The 25492-nt window shown below is 46.4% G+C and overlaps 1 protein-coding gene across 2 annotated transcripts in view; it reads left to right on the plus strand.

Annotated features, from left to right (window-relative positions):
* PNPLA7 (patatin like domain 7, lysophospholipase) overlaps positions 1-25492 on the plus strand; it is a 120858-nt gene that overhangs the window by 65147 nt on the left and 30219 nt on the right. For both annotated transcript variants that reach the window (XM_083876059.1, XM_083876058.1), the window contains exons 23-26: positions 7557-7620; positions 8071-8239; positions 9343-9525; positions 10729-10847. In XM_083876059.1, coding sequence (XP_083732185.1) covers positions 7557-7620; positions 8071-8239; positions 9343-9525; positions 10729-10847 — 535 coding nt within the window. The remainder of the gene's footprint in view (positions 1-7556; positions 7621-8070; positions 8240-9342; positions 9526-10728; positions 10848-25492) is intronic.

The following is a 25492-nucleotide window of genomic DNA, read 5'->3' on the forward strand; positions in this document are numbered from 1 at the left end:
GGGCAGAACCTCTGCACAGCTCTGCTGGGCTGTTCTTTCTTTATTTAATAGAAGCAACATTTTCTTTTTTTTTTCTTTTTTTCTTTTTTTTTTTTAACCTATTAACCTTATTTTTTTAACCTAGATACAGATGAATCTATTCAACAGGATTTTGAGGCTTGTTTTTGGTAATTTTTTAGTAATTTTTGGTAATTCTGTATTATTAAAGGGATGTAAAAGTAATGACGAGTAGAAAATCTCAGTCTGATAGTGAATATTTACTGTCCAAAATTTTTTGAAAACTATTTAGGATCTTCCTTCCCCCAGAAAAAAGAAGTTCACTTTTGCCTGTAATGAGACAGGACTTAGTGGTTTCAGTGCTTAATTCTTTTTTGTGGTTTAATGAAATTGTTTTTCAAATTTCTTTTTTTTTTCTATTTCTTATAGAAAAAGAAAAAATTTATTTCTTATTCTTTCTTTCTTGTATTTCCTCCTCTACCCCTCTGGCTGAGAGTTGTTTGGGTGTTCCTCCTCAGTGTCTCACATGCAGTTGAGTTTTGGAATGATTTTTTTTTTTTTTTTTTTTTTTCTTCTGACTTCCTGCAGCAAAAAATCAGCTGAGTAGTGAAGTGAAATTTTGATTTGTTTTCAGGTTGTTTTCCTGTTCACATTTGGCATGGGGGGAACTGTCACAGCAGCTGTGGCTGCCCCTGGATCCCTGGAATTGTCCAAGGCCAGGCTTGGAGCAGCCTGGGATGGTGAAAAGTGTCCCTGCCCATGGCTGGGGTGGGATGAAATGAATTTTAAGGTCCTTTCCAGCCCAAACCATTCCATGATTCCCTGTGGAAAGGGACTTTGGGTGTGAACTGGGCTCAGACCTGCCCTGGGATTATGAAAATGGGAGCTGTTATTGTGCTTGACAAAGCTTAATTGAAAATCTTCTCTGAAAGGAACTCTCAGTTTGGAAAATTGCTTTAAAGATTTGCTGCTATTCACATCTTTTTGCTTTTTTTTTTTTTTCCCCCTTGAACCAACCTTTTTTTCTAATTGTAAGTTAAATGGCAGCATCCAATTACAATACTTGACTTAACATTTAATCCATACTTAACATTTGATCCTTATAATTTCATTGCTCAGGGTTTCAAATAACGTTCCAGAGCCGTGGAGAGCAGCTGGTTTTAGCTTTCTTTTTGCAACTTAATATATTTATTATAGAAAATTCCCTTCTTGATATGAATTTAGCTGGATATTGCAGTGATGCCTTGAATTCCCCTTGCTGCAGGTTGGAGATATGAGGATAAGAAGGAATTAAGAGGATGGAGGCAGGAACATTGAGATCATTGCAAGAATCATCAATTGCTGCAGTTCTGGGCAGGAGCTTTGGGATGTTGCTGACCCCAGTCCTGCTGGGAGGGAAGGATGGGTTGGAACACAGTGTAACACTTAAATGGTTTTCCTTTTCCTGGAATTGGTGTGATAAAAGCTGTGGGCAGTGCTTGGAGTTGGAGCTGGTTGCTGATGAATCTATTCAACAGGATTTTGGGGCTTGTTTTGGTAATTTTTTTTAGTAATTTTTGGTAATTCTGTATTATTAAAGGGATGTAAAAGTAATGACAAGTAGAAAATCTCAGTCTGATAATGAATATTTACTGCCCAAAAAAATTTGAAAGCTATTCAGAATCTTCCTTCCCCCAGGAAAAAAAAATCCACTTTTGCCTGTAATGAGACAGGACTTAGTGTTTACACTGCTTAATTCTTTTTTTTGTGGGTTTAATTAATTTTTTTTAAATGTTTTGATTTGTAATGGGCACAGCTCAGGTGAGCATCCTGCTCTCCATTGGGGTGCATTCAGCACACAGGGAGCCACCAGAGTGTGGGGCCACCTACAGCATTCCCAACAAATTTGTGCTGCTTTCTTTGACATTTGGTGTTTCTGGGATTTATGATAATTCACATATTGTTTCCAGACAGCGTGATTGTGTCCCAGTTAAATGCTGAGGGATGTTTGTGCTTCCATGGAGCTTCTAATCACAATGGTTTGGGTTGGAGGGACCTTAAATCCCATCAGTGCCACCCCAGCCATGGGCAGGGTCACCTCCCACTGTCCCAGGTCACCTCCCACTGTCCCAGGTCACCTCCCACTGTCCCAGGGTCACCCCCCACTGTCCCAGGGACACCTCCCACTGTCCCAGGGTCACCTCCCACTGTCCCAGGGTCACCCCCCACTGTCCCAGGGACACCTCCCACTGTCCCAGGGTCACCCCCCACTGTCCCAGGGACACCCCCCACTGTCCCAGGGACACCTCCCACTGTCCCAGGCTGCTCCAAGCCCCAGTGTCCATCCCAGGGATCCAGGGGCAGCCACAGCTGCTCTGGGAATTCCATTCCAACCCCTGCCAGGGAACAATTCCTGCCCAATCTCCCATCCAGCCCTGCCCAAAGCCATTCCCTGTGTCCTGTCCCTCCATCTCTTGTCCCCAGTCCCTCTCCAGCTCTCCTGGAGCCCCTTTGGGCTCTGGAAATCCACACTGAGCTCACCCCAAAGCTTCTCCTCTCCAGGTGAACACTCCCAGCTCTTCCAGCGTTTCCTCCCAGCAGAGCTGCTCCATCCCTCTGATCCCCCCGGGGCCTCCTCTGGGTCTCTCCAGCAGCTCCAGGTCCCTCCTGTGCTGTGCCCAGGGCTGGGGCAGCTCTGCTGCTGTCACAGCTCTGTGATCAAAGATTTATTTGGGACCTGCAGCAGCAGCTGGACCAGCCTTCACCTTGAGACAGAGATAGAACGAAAGATTCTCTGAGCTCTGTGGGCAGAGCAGAAGGTCCTGCAGAGCACAGTGACACCCCTGCTGTCCCCTGGCTGTGCAGCCTCTGGTGTCACCAGCTTTTCCTCTCAGTCTGGGGCTCCAGGGGATGGGGGAATGTGGAATTTCCAACTTCCAGAAAGCAGGAACAAGAATTTTCCAGCTCTGAACTCAAGGGCCAGGTTTTTCTGCCCTGCAATTCATCATGCTGATGGATTCTGGTCAGTGTTCATAATGTCTATTTTTATTATTAATTCTTTTCCTCTTCATCCTGATAGAGCTGAGAGCATCTTTTGATAAGAAGTTCTTCTGCAGGATTCAGATTTTTCAAAAGTATTTGCCTGACTGTTTTCTTGTTCCTTTTACTGGGACCAGCTAAAAGACACCACATGGCTGTGCAAATTCTGCTTCTATGTGGGAGCCCTCTGATCTCATAGAATTTCAAACTGAAGCAGGGAGGGGATTCAAATCCAACATATGTGTCTCTCTCATTCCTTTCTGCCCTTTAAATTTTTCCTTCTTTTCACTTCTAAAAATGTATTATGTATTGGAGAGCTCACTGAAAAATCTTTGCTAATAATTCATTGGAGTTTTTAATTACAGCTCTGCCTGTCTTTACACACAGATTAGATTTAAATGTGAAATGTTCAGTGTGGTGCCTGAACCCTGGCACAATTTAGTATTTTTTTTTTTGCTGGGCAAGATCCTCTTGACATCCAACTCATTTATCAGTTATGTGATTTTGCTACATAATTCTATAGACTTTTATTAGGCCAAAAGTAAATTTTCTTTTAATGGAGTCCAAGCAAAGAAATTTGCTCTGCTGAAATTTTTTTCCACTATGGGTTTTTGTACTGGCCTTGTCTTTTTGATGTGGGTGTGTTTTTTCTGGTGAGGTGAATCTGAAACAATTTCTGAGCCTCAGAAATTACTGTTTTCCCTCTGGGCCCCTCATTTCTCGAGACAACTTTTGCACCGTGTTTTATTAGACTTAGAACTGGGACACCTGTTCTGCTCCTGCACATCTTAGGAAGTTGGTGTTTTGTGGGAAAAAAAAATTACCAAAGTGAGTTTCTTTCTCACAGGCAATAAAAGGGAGGTTTTATGTCTCCTGTGATGTTTTTTCCCCCCTCTCTGGGGCAGGAGGTTGGAAGCTTTGCTGCAGCCCTTCTGCTCAGTGCCCTTGTTTGTTAGCAGAGAAAATGAACCAGACCTCTGGTATTTGGCAGCTTTTCCTTCCCTTCCTTTCTCTTTCACGGAATTCTTAGTTCTGTTCTGACAAACAGATGGTTCTGGAGTACAGCTTTAGGTGCTCCAGGAGGTTTTCTCAAAAAACCTCCATCCCTGAGCCTGGGGTGAAGCCACTGCCTGCACTTCTCTCACCTGAGCACAGAAAATCTGGGCTTCAGGATCCCTCTGAGCTCCTGGCTGACAGAAGAATCCCCCCAGGATTTCTACTGAAAAAACCACCACCTCAGGCTTGAGAAATCAAAAAAAAAAAAAAGTTGAGAAAGCTGCAGATTGCTGGAGGCTCAGGGAATGGCACTGGCTTTGCCTTGCTCTGCTACTCCTCCTCCCCAGCAATCTGCTGCTGGCTGCTGCCAGAGACACACACAGGCCTTGGAGGAATATTTAGTGTTACCTCACATCACCTCTCCTGTTCTCCACTTGGAGCTGTTCTGATCCTCCTGACAGGGCACTGAGGGGTGCAGGGATGTGGCCCTGATGCCAATTCTGGCTGGAAGCTGCCCCTGAGGCTGTCTCAGGTTTGGAAAGGGGGTGGTTAGAGGTTTGTGACTGTGAAAAAGCACTTTAAGGATGTTCTGACACATTGGCCTGGTCACTCCTGCCTGCAGGTTTGTCTCTTTGAAGGCTGTGGATTTGAATCATCACAGAATCATGGAATGGTTTAGGTTGGAAGGGACCTTAAAGCCCATCTCACCTTCCAGCTTGCTCCAAGTCCTGTCCAACCTGGCACTGCACCTCCAGGATGGGAATATTTTTTTAATTACATGGTTGCTTGTAGCAGTTGAGTTGAAAATACCACTTTTGTTGGTTCTGTTTTCTGAGCTCACATATGTTGGTGTTCTTGGTCTCATTAATGGAGGGGTTTTAATGGCTGATTAATTGGGAGCCTGCTGGAAACTGGGAGTGCAGAGCAGATGGTTGGTATTTCTGAGACAAAACAAGTTGGTTCTGTTGGAAGCATCACCGTGTTCCGTGCTGGGGATGAGTGAAGGTCTGGGAATCTTTGTCCCGTGTCCCTGGCATGTGGAGGGATGGGCTGCTGGGCTGCCACAGCCAGGGCACCCTTGTCTGAGTCCTGCTCCTTTCCCACATCAGAAATGAGGTCTGGATGTGATTTTTAAGTCTCTCCAAGGCTCTTCTGGAGCTCGTTGTCCGCAGTTAAGGCTGAAAGAGCTCAGGGATCCACCCCAGCCCTACAAACTCTGCCTCCCCCATTGGGTGGAAGCTGTTCTGGCTGCAGGTCACTGGCTTTGATGGTGTCCCCTGGGTTTAGTGGTGTTCCCCTTGGTGCCTGGGCCCCAGAGCATCACCAGGGGCTGCTGCTGCTGGATCTCAGTGCCCAGGGTAGGGGGATAACAGCCAGAGGTGCCCACACTGTTCCTTGGTGTTGTCTCTCTTATTTAGCATTTTTATTGCATTCCTCAGCTCATTTGGCACTCCAGGCTGTTTGTCTTTGCCTGCTGAACTTCCACCAGTGCCAGAAAGCTTTGTAAGGCACACACATCCTGGAATACAACTCTAATCCACCTATCTTTCCTATTTAACTGAGGACTCTGACACATTAATGAACACTGATGATCACTCTGCTGCTGAACGCTTGCAGAATTGCCCTGCACTCTGTCCCTTGCTGTTCCATCCTGTGCAGTGCCATCAGTATTCCCTCTGGGAGACCTCTCTTATCCCATTGTGCCATTTCAAAGCTGTACCAGACCAACACTGACACCAGGTGTGGGCAGTGAATCAGATAAAAGAATCTGCCAGTGTTAAGGATGTGGTGATAAACCCATTTCCCAGCACTGGGGCTGTTCCTGCTGTTGGATGGCTCAAGGAGCAGCAGAGGGAGGAGGGAAGGGCAGGTAAAACCCAAATCTGCTCTGGGAGTGCTGCTCATTCCCTCTGCTTGGGGCTTGTTGCTTTCATAGGAACCAACTTACAGAACTTTTATTGGCGGATGGGGAAGTCAAATTCTCTTCTCGAATCATCCTCCTCTCTGGTCTCTCTTTATCTTTTGGTCTCTGTTTATGGGATGTTTTTGTGCATTTCTGTTTGCTCTACATTGATAATCAGTGTAAGCAAAGGAGCAAATGTTATTTGGGTATTGGAAAGTACAGAATGGAAAATGGCACTTGGGAACTTTTTCAAGTGTAAGAGTAAAGTCAATTAAAGAGTAAAGTCAATTAGAGTGAAGCCTTTTCAGCAGGACTTGAACACTGAGGAGGGAATGAGTTGGCCCTGAAGGTCAGGACAGCCAGTTCCAGGTCTGTACCTGTGGGTTTTGCCTTTTCAACACAGAGGTGTGAATTTGTGACCTTCTCCCACGTTGATTGTTCACACTTCTTTGATTTTTACTGAACACATTATAACCTTGCCTCCAGACTCCTCACATAATGAAGTGTTTTGTTACTTAGTACATAAATCTCAGTTCTGTTGTTAATGAAACAAGGAGAGATTGCACAATGAAAAACATGAATGCAAAGCAACTGCTCTGTCATGTTTTGTAAATGTGAATTTTCTCTCTCAGTAACAGACAGGTAATATTTTCTCTAGGTGTGCAGTTATTCCCTGAAGTTTTCTTTTCTTTGCATTTTTTTTTCATTTAGCTGCAGTCACTCTGCAACCTCCATCACATATGGCACAAATTGCTGCTGCAATAGAATTGCTAATAAGAAAATTAAACTGAAGTGCCTGTAAGAAGCTTTTTGTGCACTGAAATTCAGCTCAGATCTAAAGTTGTTGCCAGATGTGTCTGTGTAAATAGTGGAGTTTGACTATGCCCTACAGATTTGGGAATGTTTTTGGGTTTCCTATTGATATGTTGAATAAGGGGTAGTAAAGCTGCAGAGATCTTGAAGATTCACCTGGGTTCAATGCAGGATGAACAAATTCTGGATTTTGAAAGGTCAGGGGAACAGCTTTTTTTTTTTTTTTTTGAAAACAGGATCCTGGCCTTCTTGTGGCTGTAAAAGTCTGGGATATTTTGAATGCTGAGTTGGTGAAAATGCAGCTGCAAGAGGAGCTGTCACCAGAGGCAGCTTGGACAGGGCTTGGAGCAGCCTGGTCCTGTGGAAAGTGTCACCATGGGATGAGTTTTAAAGTCCCTTCCAACTCAGACCATTCCATGGGTCTGTGATCATTTGTGACCCTGAGAAATGGGATAACAGAATCTGCAGTTGTGACTAATGCATTAACAGAGCTCTGGGGATGGGGAGAATTGGAAGTGTGAAAATTTTTGTGAAGACTTTGTGCCAGCTCTGCTCAATGCACTGATCCATCACTACCTTCAAAGCAAATTCGTGGGATTGAATTCTTGGAATCATAGAATTGTTTAGGTTGGAAGGGACCTTAAAACCCATCTCAGCCACTGCCCTGGGCAGTGACACCTTCCACTCTCCCAGCTTGTTCCAAACCCTGTCCAGCCTGGTCTTGGACACTTCCAGGGATGGGGCAGCCACAGCTTCTCTGGAAGTGTGTTCTCCTTTCTCCAGGAGCTCAAATTGAGGTGTTAACAGGTGAAATTCCTTGTTCCCCCAGGTCCTGCCCTGCTGCTCACCAGTGACAACATCAAACAGCGCCTGGGCTCTGCTGCTCTCGACAGGTACCTGCCCTCCTCCCTGCTCAGGGAAATGCAGACACACACTGGGCTCTTCTTATAAATACACAGAGTTTGGGAACAAAATCCTGTCTTCTGACATGCACTGGGCCTTCTGCTCCAGCTGTTGGAGACAATGATGTTTCAGGAGTATTTGGTGCAGGTGTGGGTGGATTTTTTTTCCACAGTTCCTTTCTCACTTGTGAAATTGGAAAAGCTGAATTGCTGTGAGTGTGCTCATGCTTAGGGATGCTGTGGGAGCATTACTGAAGTGAGGCATCACTGTATCCTCATGCCTTGGTGTTTGTCTAATGGTAAAAATCCTGGAGAAACAGAGCCAGGAGGAGATGGGAGCAGAGGAAATTCCTCTCTCTCCCTGTGTAAAATTCCCCTCTCTTCTCTTGGGAGCTGTTCTACAACACCAACTGACCTCTCTGTTCTCCTTGTCTGTCCCAGCATCCACGAATACAGGCTGACCAGCTGGCTGGGCCAGCAGGAGGACATCCACAGGATTGTTCTGTACCAGGCTGACAGCACCCTGACCCCCTGGACCCAGCGCTGCATCCGCCAGGCCGACTGCATCCTCATCGTGGGGCTGGGGGACCAGGAGCCCACTGTGGGAGAGGTGAGGGAGCTGCTCCTTCCCCTCCTGGCCCTGGGAGCAAAGCAGGCTGCTTTACACTCATCTATTTCCCTGGGTTTGACACCCAGTGAGGTGTAAATAATGAAATATTCCTGAGAAATGCCTGTTAGGGGTAGCGAAAGAATTGCGTGAGAATCCCCTGAAATGGCAAGTTTTATGTGGGAGTAGTTCCAGTAAAGGTCTTTTTCCTCTAAAGAGTCATTTTGGCCAATGGTAAATCAAAAATTGCTTTGAAGCTTTGTGTTTCTGCCCAAAGAATTTCTTTGGGTCTCCACACAGAGGGAGAAAATTCTTTTCTGCCTGGATGAAATTCATGGTGTGTGCTCAGGAAAAAGTAGCTCTAAATTACAGCCTATGAATTATTTATTATATTTTATTACAGATCTTAAGCTGTATTTTTCCCCCTCCCTTACTATCTATTTTTATGGTTTTATATTTTATTACCAAAGCCCTCTGACCAGATAAAAAAACCTTGAAGAAATTTTTAAAAAGGGGATCACAAGGCAGGGTTTTTTAGGATGGTGAAGTGCTGAGTGTGACGTGCACAGAGCCTGGGCTGGTCCCACGTGCAGCTTTCGTGTGTGTCTCGTTGTGTGGGCTCTTCCTGAGCTGGATGTGGGAGGCAGGAAGCACAGGCAGAACAAGCTGCCAGCAGTTGCCTAAAACAACAACAAGAAAAAAAAAAATCCCAAAATCAGAAATGCAAGGAGGAAAAAAAAAAAAAAAGTAGAACTGATGAGAAGGGAAAGAAGAAAACACTGAATATTTGTGGGCTCGAATGTGACTCGGGCAGCATCTCACGTTGCAGGAGCAGTTCCTGCTTGTGCTCAGCTTTTAATGGCCTGGTTTAAATCAGAACCATTCAGGTTTGAATTTTTGGCTGATTTTAGGCTTCTGTGTGCTGTGTAAGCTCAGAGTTAATTAACAGTGTTACTGTCTAAATCAATCATGTTTGGGGGTTGTGAGTGTGCAGAGTTGGATCGAGGTGGGAATAGGGGTGTGGGGTGTGTGTGGATGTATTTCACCCTGAAACTGGAGCAGCCAGGACTTATTGCCTTTTCCTTGTGTGCCCATATCTGCTGCAGCTGGAGAGGATGCTGGAGAACACGGCAGTGAGAGCCCAGAAACAGCTGATCCTGCTCCACAAGGAGGATGGGCCCCTCCCTTCCCGCACCGTGGAGTGGCTCAACATGAGGAGCTGGTGTTCTGCTCACCTCCACATCCACTGCCCACGCAGAGTCTTCTCCAAAAGGAGTCTGCCCAAGCTGGTAAGGGATTCCTGCTTTGGTGGCTGAGCCCTTGCTGTCCCTCACTTGGTCTGTAATCTGTGTTTTACAGGAGATCTGGGATAGTGATAATCCACCATGGTCTTACACACACGTGTTCTCTTTAAATCTGTTGGGCCTCAATTGGATTTAAGGAACAAGGATAAGGGGGCCAGGTTTTTTTTATGGTTATTTGATATCCTAAAAGAGTAATCACTGTCTCAGAGTCCCAATGAAAGGTATGTACAGGCCATGGAGTCCTTTTTGTTGAGGAGATCCCTGTGCTTCCCAAAACTCTGCTAAACATGAGGCAAAGGCAGCCTGGGATGCTTCCCAAGGCCTTCAGATCCTTGTCAAGGAGAGAAAGAGCTCTAAAGGAAATTCTGTACTACCCCCAGTGGCTATAAAAGTCTCAGAGAGGCCACTGGAACTGTTTGGGTGGTTCACAACCCTCTGTTCCTTTGAAGAAGGGCTGTAACAGAGTCACTCACAGGAAGGGACCACTGGAATTCCTCCAGTCCCACCTCCCTGCCCAACAGGGTCCCCTGGAGCAGTCACTGGGGTTGTGTCCAGACAGGCTGGGACTATCTCAGTGAGGGAGATTTCAGAGCCTCTCTTGTCTCTGTTCACTGCACAGGAAAGAAATTCTTCCTCTTGTCCAGGTGGAACTCCTGGGCATCAGTTCCTGCCCATTCCTCTGGTGCCACAGAGCAGAGCCTGGTCCCTGCCCTGAGCCCTCCCTGCACACAGGGACAGACAGGGGTGAAGTCTCCCCTCAGTCCTGTCTTCTCCAGGCTGAGCAGCCCCACAAGAGAGAAGCTCCATGCTCCTCACCTTTGCAGCATCTTTTAGCAGGCTGCTGTTGGCTCTGCCTGTCACCAGGTGGACACAAAAAGATGACACTCACACATTCAGGTTGTGAGACGAGAAAGAAGAAAGTTTATTTTGGGTTTTGGGTTTAAACAGGGTTTGGACTTGGTGACTGGTGACTGGGGGATGAGGTTGACACTTCTCTGACCCCACTGGTTAAGCCAGAAGTGTCAGTTTGTCCTTCCCACAAGAAGGAAAGCGCTACTTACAAAACATCATTCTTCATTTATGTCACAATGCTTAAGAAAACTCCAGTACAGAGTGCAAACATCAGAAGGCTGAAAAATCAGTGCTGAAACATCTACCTGACCGTGCCTGGCTCTCTCTCCTGTGCAGGTGGAGATGTATGAACGGGTGTTCCAGAAGGTCCCGGACCGACACTCGGATTTCTCGCGCCTGGCCCGGGTGCTGACGGGCAACGCCATCGCGCTGGTGCTGGGCGGCGGAGGGGCCAGGTAGGGATGTCCTCAGAGTCCTGCCTGGGCTCTGGGCAAAAAACACCCTGCCCATGGCATGGGAGGGGGAACAGGATCAGCTCCAAGGTGCCTCCCCAACCCAAACCACTCCAGGAGTCTGTGCTGGTCCATCCACCAAATCCGAGAGCTGTACCTGCGCTGGGACTGATCCCTCAAGAAACTCAATTTGGTCATTTTTTTTCCACAAAACACCAACTTCCTGCAACATGCAGGAGCAGGAGTTCCTGGGATGCCAGCCCTGCTCTGCAGGCAGCATTTGGAGGAGGAGACACTGAGGAATTACACAAACTTAGCCTTAGCTGTGGGGATTTGTGCAGAATTTCTGCAGAAGGAACAGGAGTGTTTGTGACCTCTCGAGGCCTCTCATAATGGTTTAATACCAGGAGGTGACGGAGGCACGAAAGATGACGTTTCTTTCTCTTGGCCTTACACTATGGATTTTTTTTTCCCTTATGGACTTTTATATTAAAAAATGGCTCACAGTATTTCAAAGCTTGAGCAGTAAGAGGAATTACGTCCTCTAATGGAGAATGTTCTCATCTTTATAATCCTCCAAACCCCCAGGTACCCATACACTCTGCCAGCCTTACCTTACAGAGAGAGCGTGTTTTTGCAGACACAAGGACGAGGTTTGTGCTAAGCACTCTGTTAGAATTCCATCTGAAACCCCACTGAGCTTCAGAAACAAACTATTGCTGGCATTTTTTCTTTGGAATCCCTTTTTACTTGGAGAGTTTTCTGTTGAGACAGAATCGAGTCGCCCTTTCTCTCAAGTGAGCGCCGCCTTCGTTGTCTCCATCACTGTGTTCTTGAAGCCCTGCTTGAAAAAGAGTGCTTTGAAATACAGCTCTCAAAAAAAAAAAAAAAAAAAAATCCCTAATTTGCACAGGGTCTAAGTGCACAGAAATATCACATTTTTGTCGTTGGGCCAGCATGTGCAGGAAAGGCTGGAGCTGCTTTGTGCCACCTCCTCCTGAGCAGTCCCTGGTGCTGAGACAGCCAGAGCTGGTTCCTCGAGTGTCTCACAGTGCCTTGATGCTGCTCCCTCTCACAGCCCCTCACCTGAGCTGGTTTCAGGATTTCATCTCTGAGACAAGCTCTGTCCTGTGGAGACACAAAGCAGAACAGCAGAGGGGAGCTTTTGTTTTATCTGAGCATCTCAGGAGGCTCCTCATGCACTGATACAGAACATTTGTGGTTTGTTCTTTGTTCCCAGCTGATATCTCTGCCTCTACCAGAGCCTGTGTCATGCTAAATATGTGCACTCCTGTGCTTCTGGCAGCACATTTTGCTCGTTCCCTCTCTTCCTTCTGTAACATTGCTGTAATTTTTTTGCCAAACTGTTTATTTTTTTATTATTTTTTTTAATTCTACTACTTAATTTGCAAGCTCCCACCTGTGGGTGTGCAGGATGTGAGGTAAGGAGGAGCAGGGTCCCTGTGTTGGTCCTGTGTTGTCCCTCTCTGCAAAGCTGCTGTGTTGGCTGTGGGGGCTCTGGATGCTCATCACCCATTCAGCAATGAGCCATGGGCCATTAGCCATCACTCTGCTCATTTCTGCATCCCTCAGTGGGGAGGACTTGAAGAGGATTAAGGGCAGAGTGGATAAATGGGGTGTTTTTTCCTTCTCTGAAACATTTTGTTTTGTCACAGACTGAAATGCTCGTTCAGGGGTTCCAGGCTGGCACAGGGATGTGTTTTCCCTGGAAAGGTACAGAATGCTCTTCTAGTCATTAAATAATCATCGAAATTGTGGTTAGATAAAGGTTTTTTCAAAGCGAGAATATAATTAAGACTGGGAAAAAGACAAAATTACTCTGAACCGTGTAAAGGTCCAGAATTACTCTGAATCTCTGCCTTTGGAAGGGCAAAATAAACTCTCAGATTGCCCATTTCCACTAACAAGGGAATTTCAAGAGATTAGGTTAGGCACTTAAAATCATCTTGTGGTTAAAGCACAGTCAGGCTGAGAATGTCTTTGTGGGTCTCTGCACAGGCTGCTGATGGCCTTTGGATAATAATTACATGAGTAACCTCCCAGCTTCTCTCAGAGCAGGAATCCTGCAGGCCACACAGCCAGGGAGCAGTGACAGTGACAGGGGCTGGCTGGTGGCTCTTTGTTCAAGGTATTGTGTTCTGTGACTCCAGTAATATCAATTATTTAGTTGTTATTTTTGGGAATGTTTGTCTGGCTTCCCTGTGACAGCCGGATTGGGAGGTTTTTTTTACCAAGAGCAGCTTCCCAGTAATTATCGTTGTGGTTTGTCATGACAAAAGGAACTAAAGGTTTTCTCTCTCCTCTGAGCATAAAAATAAAACAACTCGAAGTGATACAGTTCTAAAATTACAGTGTTTTGCTTTTGTTAAATGCTAACTTTAATTTTAGTTCGAAACGTCGTGGAGTTTGAAGGGAAGGAAAAGGGGATTTGTGTTTAGGAAAATAATACCTTTGAGGTGTGGTGGCAAGAATAATGACACATCAAGCCCTGCAACAAAGGCATAAACCTTCCATAAATAATTGTCCTGACCTTTAGCCCTCCCACGTACAGCCCACCCCTTCTTTGCTTTGCTATGGTTGTCTGAGCAAAGCTGTTTGAAAACTAAAATTTCTAGGGAGTAAATAATTATTACAGGACTATCTGGGAATCCCTAAAGCTTTGGGGAAAAAAAAAAATGGGTTGAGGTGTTCCAGAATCACTGAATATCCTGAGCTGGAAGGATCTTCACTCCTGTCCCTGCACAGGCACCACAACAATCCCACCCTGAGCATTTCAGCCTCTCCTGAGGAGCTGCTCAAGGGATATTTATAGATAAAGACCAGGGTGTCTTTTCATTTCTCCTTTTTCTTGTTTAGTTTTCTCCTCAAAGTTATTATCTCACCTCAGCACTTGATGTGTCACACAGCTGAGTTTTCTTGCAGTTTTCTTGCTGACTCTACAGATGTGGCTCAGACCATTTCATTTTGGGCAGTTGCCTTGTTTCAGCAACTTGTCCTTTCTGCCTTTTTTTTGTTGTTGTTGTTTGCAGCTCTGGAAATAGAGGATAAAAGCAGCAGTGTAGAAGAAGCCAATTCTGCCCCTTTTGTTACAGGATCTCTGTGTCTGATGAAGTGTCCTGTTGTCTCCTCTGTGTGTCTGTGCCAAGTGCAGGGTGCTCACACTCCACTCTTAGAGAAGGACAAACAGACAGGTCAACCTTCAGCTGGACTCCTTAAAGCCTGGCTTTATCTTCCTATTCAATGGCTTCACCCAGGGATTGAGAGGCTGGGAGAGTCCCTGAGAGGCAGATCTCAATTGTTCTGCCTCTCAAGAGATCACTTTTGCTCTCTGCACTCTTTGACTCTGGGATTGCAGGGAGAATAAACCACGGAGGATTTTCTGTGGATTTTCTGTGTCTGTGATGTTTGGCTGCAGCTCCAACTCACTCAATGCAACTTTGAGTAAAATCCTGTAGACAACTTTGAGTAAAATCCTGCTTGTCAATCCTGTCTCTACCACCAGCACTGATCTGTTCTTCAGGAAGGCACAAAAAATTTATTTATCCTGTGTCTGCACTGGGACAAAAGCCCAGGCAGGATGGGCAGAGCTGCATTCAGTGCCTGGGAGGGATGCACAGGTCACACTGTGCTGTACCTGCAAAAGGAGCAGGTGGGACATGCCCACACACACCTGGATGCACATTTGCATCTCCAGGAGCTTTTATTTGGAGGCTGAGCTCAGTGTGGCAGTTTGCTTGGGAAGATTTTGCCCCTTCGTGCTCCTGAGCAATGATGGAAGAAAAGAAACGGTGCAAAGCTCCCAACACACCATAAGGAAAAACTTGAAACAGATTTTGAGAACTTGAGAACTTCAGAAAATCATGTTCCTTTTCTGCCTCTTGGTGCTTTTAGCCTGGGAGTGTGGCTGGGAGGTGAGGAGCTCTTGCCTGGGAACAAACCCTCTGGTGCTTCCCCCGCTCCATCCTGCTAAAAAAGGAATCAAGTTTGGGGATTGATGACCTGATCTACCCGTGTAAAACACTTCAAGGCAGGGAAGTGCTGTGCTGTGAGAGCTGAAATTCCTCCTCAGGTTGTCTGGGGAGCTCCTGGCTGCCTTCAGCAGGCACAGGGACGTGGTGCTGCTGCTCCATGCCTGGTGATGCAGCGTTTTAATTACACACCCAGCAATTAAGTGCTGGCCCAGCTGGCAGGAAACAGAAGCTGAATGTGCAATGTGCTCATGTGCAGAGTCAGAAATTATTAATAAAGACACAAGTAAGTTTTGGGGTTTGGTTTGTTCTTCTGTTTGGTTTGTTACTCTTAACATGGAGAAGAACCTTAAAAATCCTTGTGGTCCCATCCTGGCTGAAGGCAGCTGCTTGTTAATTCTGTTCTTTTCTCATAATAATTGGTAAGAGACAGAGTTTGGTGCTTACCCTGTTATTAGATGCTCAATTGCCTCCTCCTTAATTGGATTTTGCCATCTTAACTCTGAGAAACTTTCACTTCTGCACTGCATGGTGCAGGTCTGGTGTTTGGCAAGAGGGTCAGTGCAGCCAAAAGAAATTTCTTTCTTGCCTCCTGTGAAATTCTCATCAGCTTTTTTTTTTTTTTTTTTTTCCTGAGAGGAGTCATGAAGCCACTGTTCTTTCCCTTGCTTGAATTCATTAAGGAAAAAAAAAATTGACAAGCTGCCAGAATTAATGAACATTTAAATTCTCATCAGGGTAATGTGGTAATGACTGGGAATGACTGAGGAATGTGCTGCAAGGAAAGGAGGGTGGAAATGGCACCTCTGATTTTTGGGGCTGTGTTTAGTTCTCCCAAGGCCTAATGGCAACATGGGAAGGTCTGTTTTCCCACACTGATGCTGTGGAGAAGAGCTGAGATCCCTTGTGCCATGTCATCTTTTGCTCCATGGTCCACAAAAAACAGAGAAAGGCACAGGGAGAGAAAACAGGGAAGACTTAAAAAATATCTAAATTTAGTCAGGGTTTTAGGGCTGAATAAAGGTGATGTCCCCTGGGTCAGGACCAAGATTTGGCTCCAAGGGCTGGAGGTGCAGTGGTAGAATTGACACCTCAGAGCCCAACTTCCAGTGTGTGATGCAACATCTGAGGAATAAAAAGCTGAAATTTGAGGTGGAAATGCTGCTCCCATGGCGCTTGCAGCTCCTTTCCCTGCATTGTGGTTATAAAACCCTGGGGTTCAGCCTTGGGCAATAACAGAACCTCCTGGGGAGACTCTGAGGTTTTATGGTGCAGGTGCTTCGGATTCAGTTCCAGCAGTTCAGGAAGATTAATTCTTATTCCTCAGCTCAGACAGGGAACTAATGATAGGAGGCTTTTTACCCCTATCAGCAGGAGAAGTGTGTGCCTGGGTGGTGTTTAAAACTGCCACTGCAGAGCTGCAGAACCTGAGACGGAGCTGGTGGGTTCATGAGATCCATTACTGAACCTCAAATAAAGGGAGGGAACTGGAAGTTTTGGGGGAATTACTTTCTTAACCCATTAAACCTGACCACAGGCACCCAGACAATGTGTCCTCAGGATGTGTGGGAGGAATTTGCTGCCTGGAGGAGGCAGTTCCAGAGGAAAACATTGCCAGAAAAAAACAGCAAAGAGAGTGTTTTCCCCTCTGGGATCCTAAAGACACTCAATATAGATTTTACAGAAGGGATGAAAGAAAATCCCGTGGGAATTCCCTGGGCTCTTGATGTTCCTCACATAAATTGGAACACAGTAAACGTTTTTTAGCTCCTTTTTTGGGTTCAAGACTTAACATGGGCTGAGGCTGGTGAGGGGCACCCCAGGGCAGGAGGGGTGAGGGAACCCAAGTGCTGTTGTGACCAGTTCCTTGTGCTGGAGGATAAAAGAAATATATTGAGAACTTCCTTAACAATATTTCTCCACGCTTCCATTTCTATCTAGATCATACACAACCTATTTTCCCTTTATCTTTTCCCACCTGGCTGTGTCTGTAAGTCTCTTTTCTCTTTCTCACACATCCTAATCCTTGAGATTTCCCAGTTTCTTTGCACTGTTTTTGCTCCACACTCGTTTCTTCTGGTCTTCTTTAGTTCCTTTCTCAGGCTTTGCTTTCAACTCCTCTCGCAAATTGTCAGATTTTTCACCTATTGTGGAAAAAAACTGCAGTTTGCCAACGTTTTATTGCCATCCTGGTGTGTGAACAGAAATGCACTTGGCTTTGAAATCATTGCAGATCATGCAGTGAGCTCCAGGACTGCACCAGGTTTGCAAATAGGTGATGGATTGCAATGTTTAATGTTGTTTTCAGTGGTTGATAATGGGGCACAGGTATCCCCTTCATTTGGTGTCTGCTTAAAATTCAGAGCTGGCAGCTTGAAATGTATAAAAATTGGATTCAGGGCTGTTGTTTTTTTTTCCTGAAGTGCTCAGAAAACACAGGCTGAGAAAATGCTTGTTCAGAAGTAAATTATGGAATAAAACTGTTGCTAAAACCGTTGTTTTTCACTGTGACCTTGGCTAGGAGGGGTTTGGAAGGGCAGCACAAACCTCTCCATGTTCTCTTGGTGCCACTGGCAGCTCTGAAAGGTTCATTTACTGGGGAGAGGAAGGGACAAGCTGGATTTTATGGGGCTGGGGCTCAGCTGCTGCTGGGATTGAGGAAATGGCTCAAAGCCTCAGCCTGTGCTGCCCTTTGGTGAGACACAGCGTGGGCAGGTCACCCTCTGGAGCTCTGAGATGCCTCTGGAGCACTTAGAAGGGAAAAGAAATAACAAACCATTACCAGGAGGAGTTGTTTGGGGTTTCAGGAGGATGTTGTTAACTCCAAATGTAAATGGATTTTTGCTGCTGCCTCGTGGGTTGGATGTGTCTGGGGGGTTTGTTTGAAATCTGCCCTCCAGTTATTGTGATGGAGTTGACTCTTCACTCCAGCAGGCAGAGGAGTGACCAGGTAACACCTTGTGCTGTCTGGGTGCAGAGCCAGGACATGATCAGTGTTTGTGCTGGGGTTTGGGGGTATTTTTACCCCTCTGGCAGGAGGGATTTGGGTGCTGGGCCCTGCTGGGGGCTGGCCAAGATCCCTGTCTCCAGCCTGGTGTCTGGCAGCCCTGGATGGAGCCTGTCTGGCACTGGCTTCACACCATTCCAGCAGACAAGAGCAAGGATATATATATTTTTTTTTTTTTTTTTTTTTTTTTTGCAATTCCTGTCTTTTCCTTTCTCTCCCCCTGATGCATCCCTGAAATTCCTGTTCCATTTCCAGGTGCTTGCTGGAGGAACTGAGCTGTGCTTTTTCTCTCCTCCAGCAAGACAGGTCTTGAAGAATATGTGCTGCTAAAAGGATCCCATTCCTCATCCTGATCATGCTCTGAAGTTCCAGCAAATTAAGCTGAGATATGAAAGGAACTTGAAAAATGCTTCTTCCCTGGGTTTAAATGGAAGAATCAGGCTTGTTGTGCAGCATCTGCAGTCTGCCAGTGCCCCAGTAACAGCTGAGGTAGCAGGATTTCTGCAGCAGGGAAGTTTCAAAATGATACAAAAGGGGCTCAATCTGCTTTATGTCATGGCAAAAAAAAAAAAAAAAAAACAAAAAAAAAACAAAAAAAAAAAAAAAAAAAAAAAAAAAAAAAAAAAAAAAAAAAAAACACCACTCCAACCTCTGAATACTTGAAATATCTTTCCTCCAGTTCCTGCTCTTCAAAGTAATCCCTTTGTACACCAGGCCAGGCTGTCTCTTGACTTTGGAAAGGCAGGAAGGTGGCAGCTCTGAGGTTAATCCTTGTGGCTTTTGCAATCTTCCCCCATCACAGCCTGAACTGGCTGGGAGCATTTTGCAGCAGGGGAGGCTGTTTGGTGACCTGTGTTCTGCCTTTTGTGTGTGTAGATAAATGCCTGTACCTCAGTGCACAAGTGGAGTGGGATTTTTCTGTGTGCTGTCCCTTTTTGAAGCTCAGGCTGATGGTTCAGAGCTTGTAATTGCTCCTGTAGGGGCTCAGAGGAGTGTCCTGTGCTGGGTGTTCTGTGCTCTTGGCACGAGTGGAGCATCCATTGCCACGTGCAGATAAACCAGAGGGAAAGCTGAATTCCAGCTGAATTCTGGATTCTCAGCACCTTTCAAAAGCTAGATTTGATTCCAGGGCAATGTTCAGGGAAGCAGCAAAACTCTTGATCTAAAACTGCACCTTTGACTCGGTGTTTCACTTGTGCTGCTCTTTTGGAGAGGCCAGAGGTGCAAGGTAAGGAAGGTGAACTCCTATTGGGAAAAGATGATGCTAATGGATCTCTAACTTGAGTCTTATCCAGGTCAGCCCTAGAGTTGGGTTATATGAACAAACAGAAAACAACCCCTAAAAATAAATCAGTGAGTTTTATTTATTTACTGTTGTCGAGCAAAGCTCCTGAGACGTGGCTGGGAGCTCCTCTGAGGTCCTCAGGCTCTGTGTTTGCAGATGGTTGGGAAGAGGCTGCAGCCTGAATGTTCCTGGGGGGCTCTGCTGGGATTTCTGCAGGGAGGGACCATCCCCAGCCGTGCCTGGTGCAGTTTGAGTTGTCCTTGTGCACAATTCAGGGCTCTGCCTGCACTGAGCAGGGCAAAGGCAGAGCCTGGGGCTGCTCCCACAGTCCCAGACCTGAATTCCAGTTGCTCACAGAGCTGTGGAACAGTTGGGTCACCACCAAAGCTGTGTTCACATGGATTGGCACCCACTGAATGCTTAATGAGCTGATTTTTTGCTTTTTTCCCCATCTGCAGCACCTCTGTAATTGCTCATATGCTCCCATCTGCCACGGAGGTTGAAGGTTATAACAGCTTCTGTTAAACCCTCCAAGCAGCAGGAGCTTGGGAGTCATCAACCTCAAAGTTATTGCTTAAAAAAAAATCCCTAAAATTAATTTTAGGACTTTCCTGTCCTGATCTCCAGTCTTTACCCCTAAAATCATTTATTCACAGCAGTGCCTTGATCAACAGGTGAAATTAAACAAGGAGGTGGTGGAGTTGTGGGTCAGCTCTTGTTACTGGATTTGCACCTTTTTTATCAGATGTAAAAGCTTGTGCTGTGTTCACTTCCCATGCAAAGCTCTGTTGGCAAAGTCCCTGTGCTTTCAGGAGGATGGGTCTGGCATTGCTGTGATTTGGGGGAATCTCTGTCCAGCCTTACATGGGCAGTGTTAAGAAGAAGTAAATTTCCTGTTAAGAAAATGTAAATTCTCAGTTCTGTTCTCTGAAGTGCTTTGGTGTTACTTCTGCAGCTTTCAGATGTTCTGCTCAGAATGGGCTCTTCAAGGCTTTCATAAATAAGGCTCAGAGGGGTGGGGAAGGAGGATGTATTTGTTTTCCGTGAGAAATTATCTTTCTTTGCAGATGAAAACTGAATTGTTCCTTGGCTCAGAGTAAGAGACAGGATTTTGTGACATCCCCAAGTGGGTGCAGTTTGTCATTCAGCCACTTCCCTGCTCCTGTGCCCCTCTCCAAGTGTGCTGCTGCCAGCTGGGCTCAGAAAACAAAAACCTTGGTGCATTTTATAATTTACTTCAACTATTTTATGCTGTTTCTCCCTCTCTATCCCTTCACATCCTAGGGCTGAGTAGCCTGAACACATTTTGCTCATTTATTTCTGTGTCAGGCACAAATCTCTTTGTTTAAAGCTTGTTCTAAAGTTAGTGTATAAAGCAGAAACAAGATCAGGGCTATAAAAGGACATTGTATTTGGATTTTCTTGCAGGAAGGAGATTTCACTGGGCTTGTGATAAATAGGAGATGGTTTTTCTGCCAGATGTGCCTGCCTGGCACAGGGTGTGATCTCTGCAGGGCAAGGCCAGGGGCAAATGGCTCCTGGGCTCTGCCTTAAGGAAATCTGAGGGCAAAGCAAAGTGAGAGGATGGAATGAGATTGTTGTTAATGGAGGGGAAGGCAAGAACAATTCAGGTCTCTGGATCGATATGTGTGGGCTGTGAAAGGGAAAAAAAGCTGCTGCTGGCAGAGATCCTGCTGATTGTTGCATGTTAGGATGACAATCCAGTAATGTGGGATTATTCCTTGTATTTAGCTTAGAAATGGTGCTTAGTTGATTAATCAATTAATTAATTAACTCTGTCAAGGTTGGAAAGTTCCTTGTAAGTGCTCACGTAGCACCGTGGCTGCAGAAAATGCAGGGAGCTGCTTTCTGTGCTCCTTTGGAGCTGGCAGAAAAAAAATCACTGCAATAATTCTGCCTGATTGATGATGCTGGGAAGTTTTACGGTCAGGAAAGCTGGGAAATAATGTTATTGGAAAGATAGAACTGGGATTAGATTTCAAAGCAGTGTTTGGGTATATTGCTGCTGCTGCAAAAGCTCAGAGGTGCCAATTGGAGATATTCCATTGCAACTTGTAGCAGACTTGCTCCATTCCTGAGCCAGTGACTGAACCACTCAGTGCCAGGATCAGCCACACAACAACACCAGAAACTGCTGCTGTTTATGTAAAGAAGAGGCTTTTCCTTATTTCACCTTTCCTGATGCCATTCCACGTAGCTCTTCAAATAAACAACATCCAATTTTCACTCACCTCAATACAAAGAATGTATTGAGATTGTAAAATCCACAATGACTCCAGGAAGGATCTAGAACCACCAGCACCTCTCAGTTCATGCTTGTAGCTGCATCTGTTATTCTGAGAGCTGCAGGCTCAATCAACAGCCCCAGTTTTGGAATTGTGATCCTTGAGGTGCTTGGGAATCCCTTTGTGCTGCACAGGGTGGATTTCAGGATGTGCTGTGGGGTTGGAAGCTCAGGCACCTTCAGTTATTTCTGTTGTGCTCAGAGCAGGGTTGGAGGATGGTTGCCCAAGGCACCACTTTTTGCACATCTCCAAAATGGCCCTGGTAAATACAAATTCATAGAAATGCAGAATTGTTAAGGTTGGAAAAGACCTTTAAGAGTCCAACCATTCCCCCAGCACTGCCCAGGCCAGCACTAATCCCTGTCCCCAAATGTCACATCCATGTCACCCTCCAGGGCTGGGGATTCCAGCACTGCCCTGAGCAGCCTGTGAAGGGCTGGACAACCTTTCCAGGGAAAAGCTGTTTTTATGGCTTTGCTGCTTCTGAGGTGTCTTAATTCAGGGGTTTGGGCTCTAATGGAGCTTAATAAAAGCCCTCTTGACAACTTCTCTGTTTTTCTGCCTCCTTTGCCAGGTAATTCCATCAGGAAGGAGGGGCAGGAAGCTGTGTCCCACTCTGGGGAGGCTTTGGTGCAGCAGCCACAGCCTCAATCCTCCTTTAGCCAAAGGAAACAGAATCTCCTCAGAGCACTCAGGGAGATTTCCATCCTGCCCAGTCAGGAGGAGAGATGGGGGCTGCTGAGGCTGAATTCCTCTTTGAATCCAGCTTCCTTTTTGAAGCTGACATGGGCTTTGGAGGTGGTTTGAGCTGCAGCCTTGCCTGGCTGCCCCTTAGCCATGGTCTGAAAACTGAGTGTCCCCTTTCCATGGTCTGAACACTGAGTGTCCCCTCCATGGTCTGGTCTGAAAACTGAGTGTCTCCTCCATGGTCTGAGAACTGAGTGTTCCCTTTCCATGGTCTGAGATCTGAGTGTCCCCTCCATGGTTTGAGAATTGAGTGTCCCCTTTCCATGGTCTGAAAACTGGGTGTCCCTTCCATGGTCTGAAAACTGAGTGTCCCCTCCATGGTCTGAAAACTGAGTGTCCCCTCTGGCTGCTCCCAGGCTGGGGTTGTTCTTTCAAACACAAGCAGCATCCTGTGTGCTGAAAGTTTGTTATTGTGGCTCATGAGGAAGATACTGGTGCACAAAATATGGGTTTTGTATTGATTATGTTTCCTTCATGCCCTGAGCAGGGAGGAGAGCCTGCCTTCCTGCTGGACTCTGCTGTGGGATGTCCTACTGCCCTGGCTGCCTTTTCCTGAGTGGATTAATCCCAGCTCTGGCAGCACGTGCAGCGCTGGCACATGGACACGGCTCACAGGGGACTTCTCCTTTGAGCAGCTCTGCTCTGGCCTTCCCTTCCTGCATCACAGTCACACTCCAGCAGCCCTTCCCCAGGGGATGAAAGCAAGGGCTGATTGCAGCAGCAGGAATTTTCCTGCAAGGCCTTCTGGCAGAAAGGCTGAGCTCTCTGTGTGTGTGCTGGGCTGAGGTATTTAGGGAAGCAGGTCTCCAACTCTATAACTCCTCCTCCTGCTTTGTGGTCATTTCTTTCTCAGAACTACAGAATATCTTGAGCTGCAAAGGATCATCCAGCCCAGCTCCTGTCCCTGCACAGACCCCCCAACAATCCCCCCCTGGGCACCCCTGGCAAGGCTGTCCAAAGGCTCCTGGAGCTCTGTGCCCATTCCCTGGGGAGCCTGGGCAGTGCCAGCACCTCTGGGGGAAGAGCCTTTCCCTGCTCTGCAGCCTGAGCCTGCCCTGGCCCAGCTCCAGCCATTCCCTGGTCATGCAGAGAAGGAACCAGAGCTGTCCCTGTTGTTCCCCTCACAAGGAACCTGTCACTGCACTGAACTCTCCCCTCAGCCTCCCCTTGTCCAGCTGACCCAGACCAAGTGACCTCTTGGTGACCATGAGTAGTAAACAAGGAATGGTGCTTGGAGTTCAGCCAGCACAGCTTCTGGAGGCTCATTGAGCACAGGGATCATGATTTGGTGAGTGCAGAAAGCAGCACTTGGGGCAGTTGATGCCCTTTGTGTTGCTCAGGTCAGGCTGAGGCAGTGGCAGGGCTGAGAGCTGAGCCTGGCTCTGGCCTCCAGCTCCTCCTCGAGCTGGGTGATGCTGGTTCAGCCCTCTCTGCAAAGGGCATTAATGAATCAGGCTTGTCCTGGGCACTGAATACAATCAGAAAGCTTCTGTTCTGATTGCACCTCCTGGACAAATTTTTGGATTCTGATAGAAACAATTTGAAAGTCATCTTGTAGGTCATTGTTCCTAGACCACTTTGACACTGGGACAGTGTTAGTCCTGGCAGGGGAGAGGCTCCATCAGCAGCTCTGGGGTGAGGGAAGCTGCATGTGCAGCTTTGGGGACACACACTGTCTGTCCATCCCCTCTCTGGGTGCTGCTTCCTCCTGTGTATCAGCCCTCCCCATCCCTTTCCTCTGCAGTGAGTGACATTCAGCTCTGTGTCACTCAGGTTTTCCCTGTCCCTGTGTTGTCACTGCTGTGCAGGTACAAACCACCTCCCTTTGTTCTCCTCTTGCCCAACACTTGTATTTCCACGTTTCCCTAAACCAGGACACGTCCCCTGTGAAATTGGGCCTGGTATTACAAGAAGTGCACAATCCCTGAGGTGTTTTTTGTGGTTTTTTTTTTTTTTTTTTTTTTTTTTTGTTTGTTTGTTTGTTTGTTTGTTTGTTTGTTTGTTTGTTTGTTTTTTGTGGTTGTTTGTTTGTTTGTTTGTTTGTTTGGGGTTTTTTGGGTTTTTTTGGGTTTTTTTTCTGTGCTAGTCCTCTGGCTGTTAACATGGATCTTGCTCCTGGCTTCAATTTCTTTTGCTCTTCAGTTTTGCAGCTGCCCAGTGTGGGAGCCCAGGGATCTTGTCAGAGGGGACGTGAGTGCCTGGCAGGGCACCAGCACCAGCACAACTCTTCCCTTGGCAGCCTTCCTGTGTTTGTGGTGCTGGGAAAAAATGCCCAGGAGAGAAACAACTGCAAGGAGTTGTTGAGAAGTCCCATGTAGTAACATTGCTGGGGCAGTGATGGCCTAAAGCTGTAGGAAGAAGGTTAAAAAAAATCCCCATTTGTATCTTTCAGGAGGTCAAGTAGTACCTGCAGACAAGGGGGGGGGGGCTCAGGCACATTTGTCTTTTTCCAGGATTTAGTTTGCAAATTCCAGGAATGCTCCTGCTCAGGGTGTTGGAGCTGGAAGAATCAGCTTTGTGGTTGTACACAGATGAAACAATTCAGTCAGGCAGATTATGAGAGCTCCTTTTACAAGCAAGAAAAGGACTTTGATTTCCATCTTGCTTTGGGATCAGTGAATCTGTTGGAGATCTGTGGCTGTCACGTTGGCAGGGACTGTGGATGCAGGAGGAGGGGATGACTTGCCAATAAAAGTGATGATGTTCTTTTGTTGTTTGTGCAAAGGCATCGTGCAGCAAAGCAGGAACAAATCCAGAGTGTGCACATCAAATCCTTTGTAGTTATGGATTAAATCAGGAGAAACAGTTAAAAGGGAGGGAGCTACTTACTCATGGCCTGTTTAAAATTGTCCTCCAAGCAGGAAATGCTTTAAGGTACTTCAGTGCCCTGAGAAAGGCTCCTGATATGAGTTTTCTGCAGAGAGCAGGAGGTGCAGGGAAGGGTTTGCTCCTTGCTGGAATATCAGGGGCTGAGGCAGTGAGAAGTGCCAGGTACGAGCAAAAATAGCTGCACTCTAAAAGCCTAAAAACAATGGGCAGGATAAAAGTCTAATTCCTTTAACTGGAGGATCTTGTGGGAAGAAGCAGTAGAAAAAGAAGGGAAGGAGAATTTGGAGGGGAAAGCAAAATGAGCCATTTTTTTACTCTTAGTTGCAGCAGCACAGATCTGTCATTGAAGTCATTTACACCCAGTACAACCACGAACCTGTCCCCAAGCATTTCAGCAGCTGGAGGGGATTTATTTGGATGGAAAGAATGTGCTCAGCATAGCTTGGCCAAATGACACCTACGGTGGACTTGGCAGCTGTTAGCAA

The sequence above is a fragment of the Zosterops lateralis genome (assembly GCF_965231275.1).
Source record: "Zosterops lateralis genome assembly, chromosome: 20".
NCBI classification, from domain to species: domain Eukaryota; kingdom Metazoa; phylum Chordata; class Aves; order Passeriformes; family Zosteropidae; genus Zosterops; species Zosterops lateralis.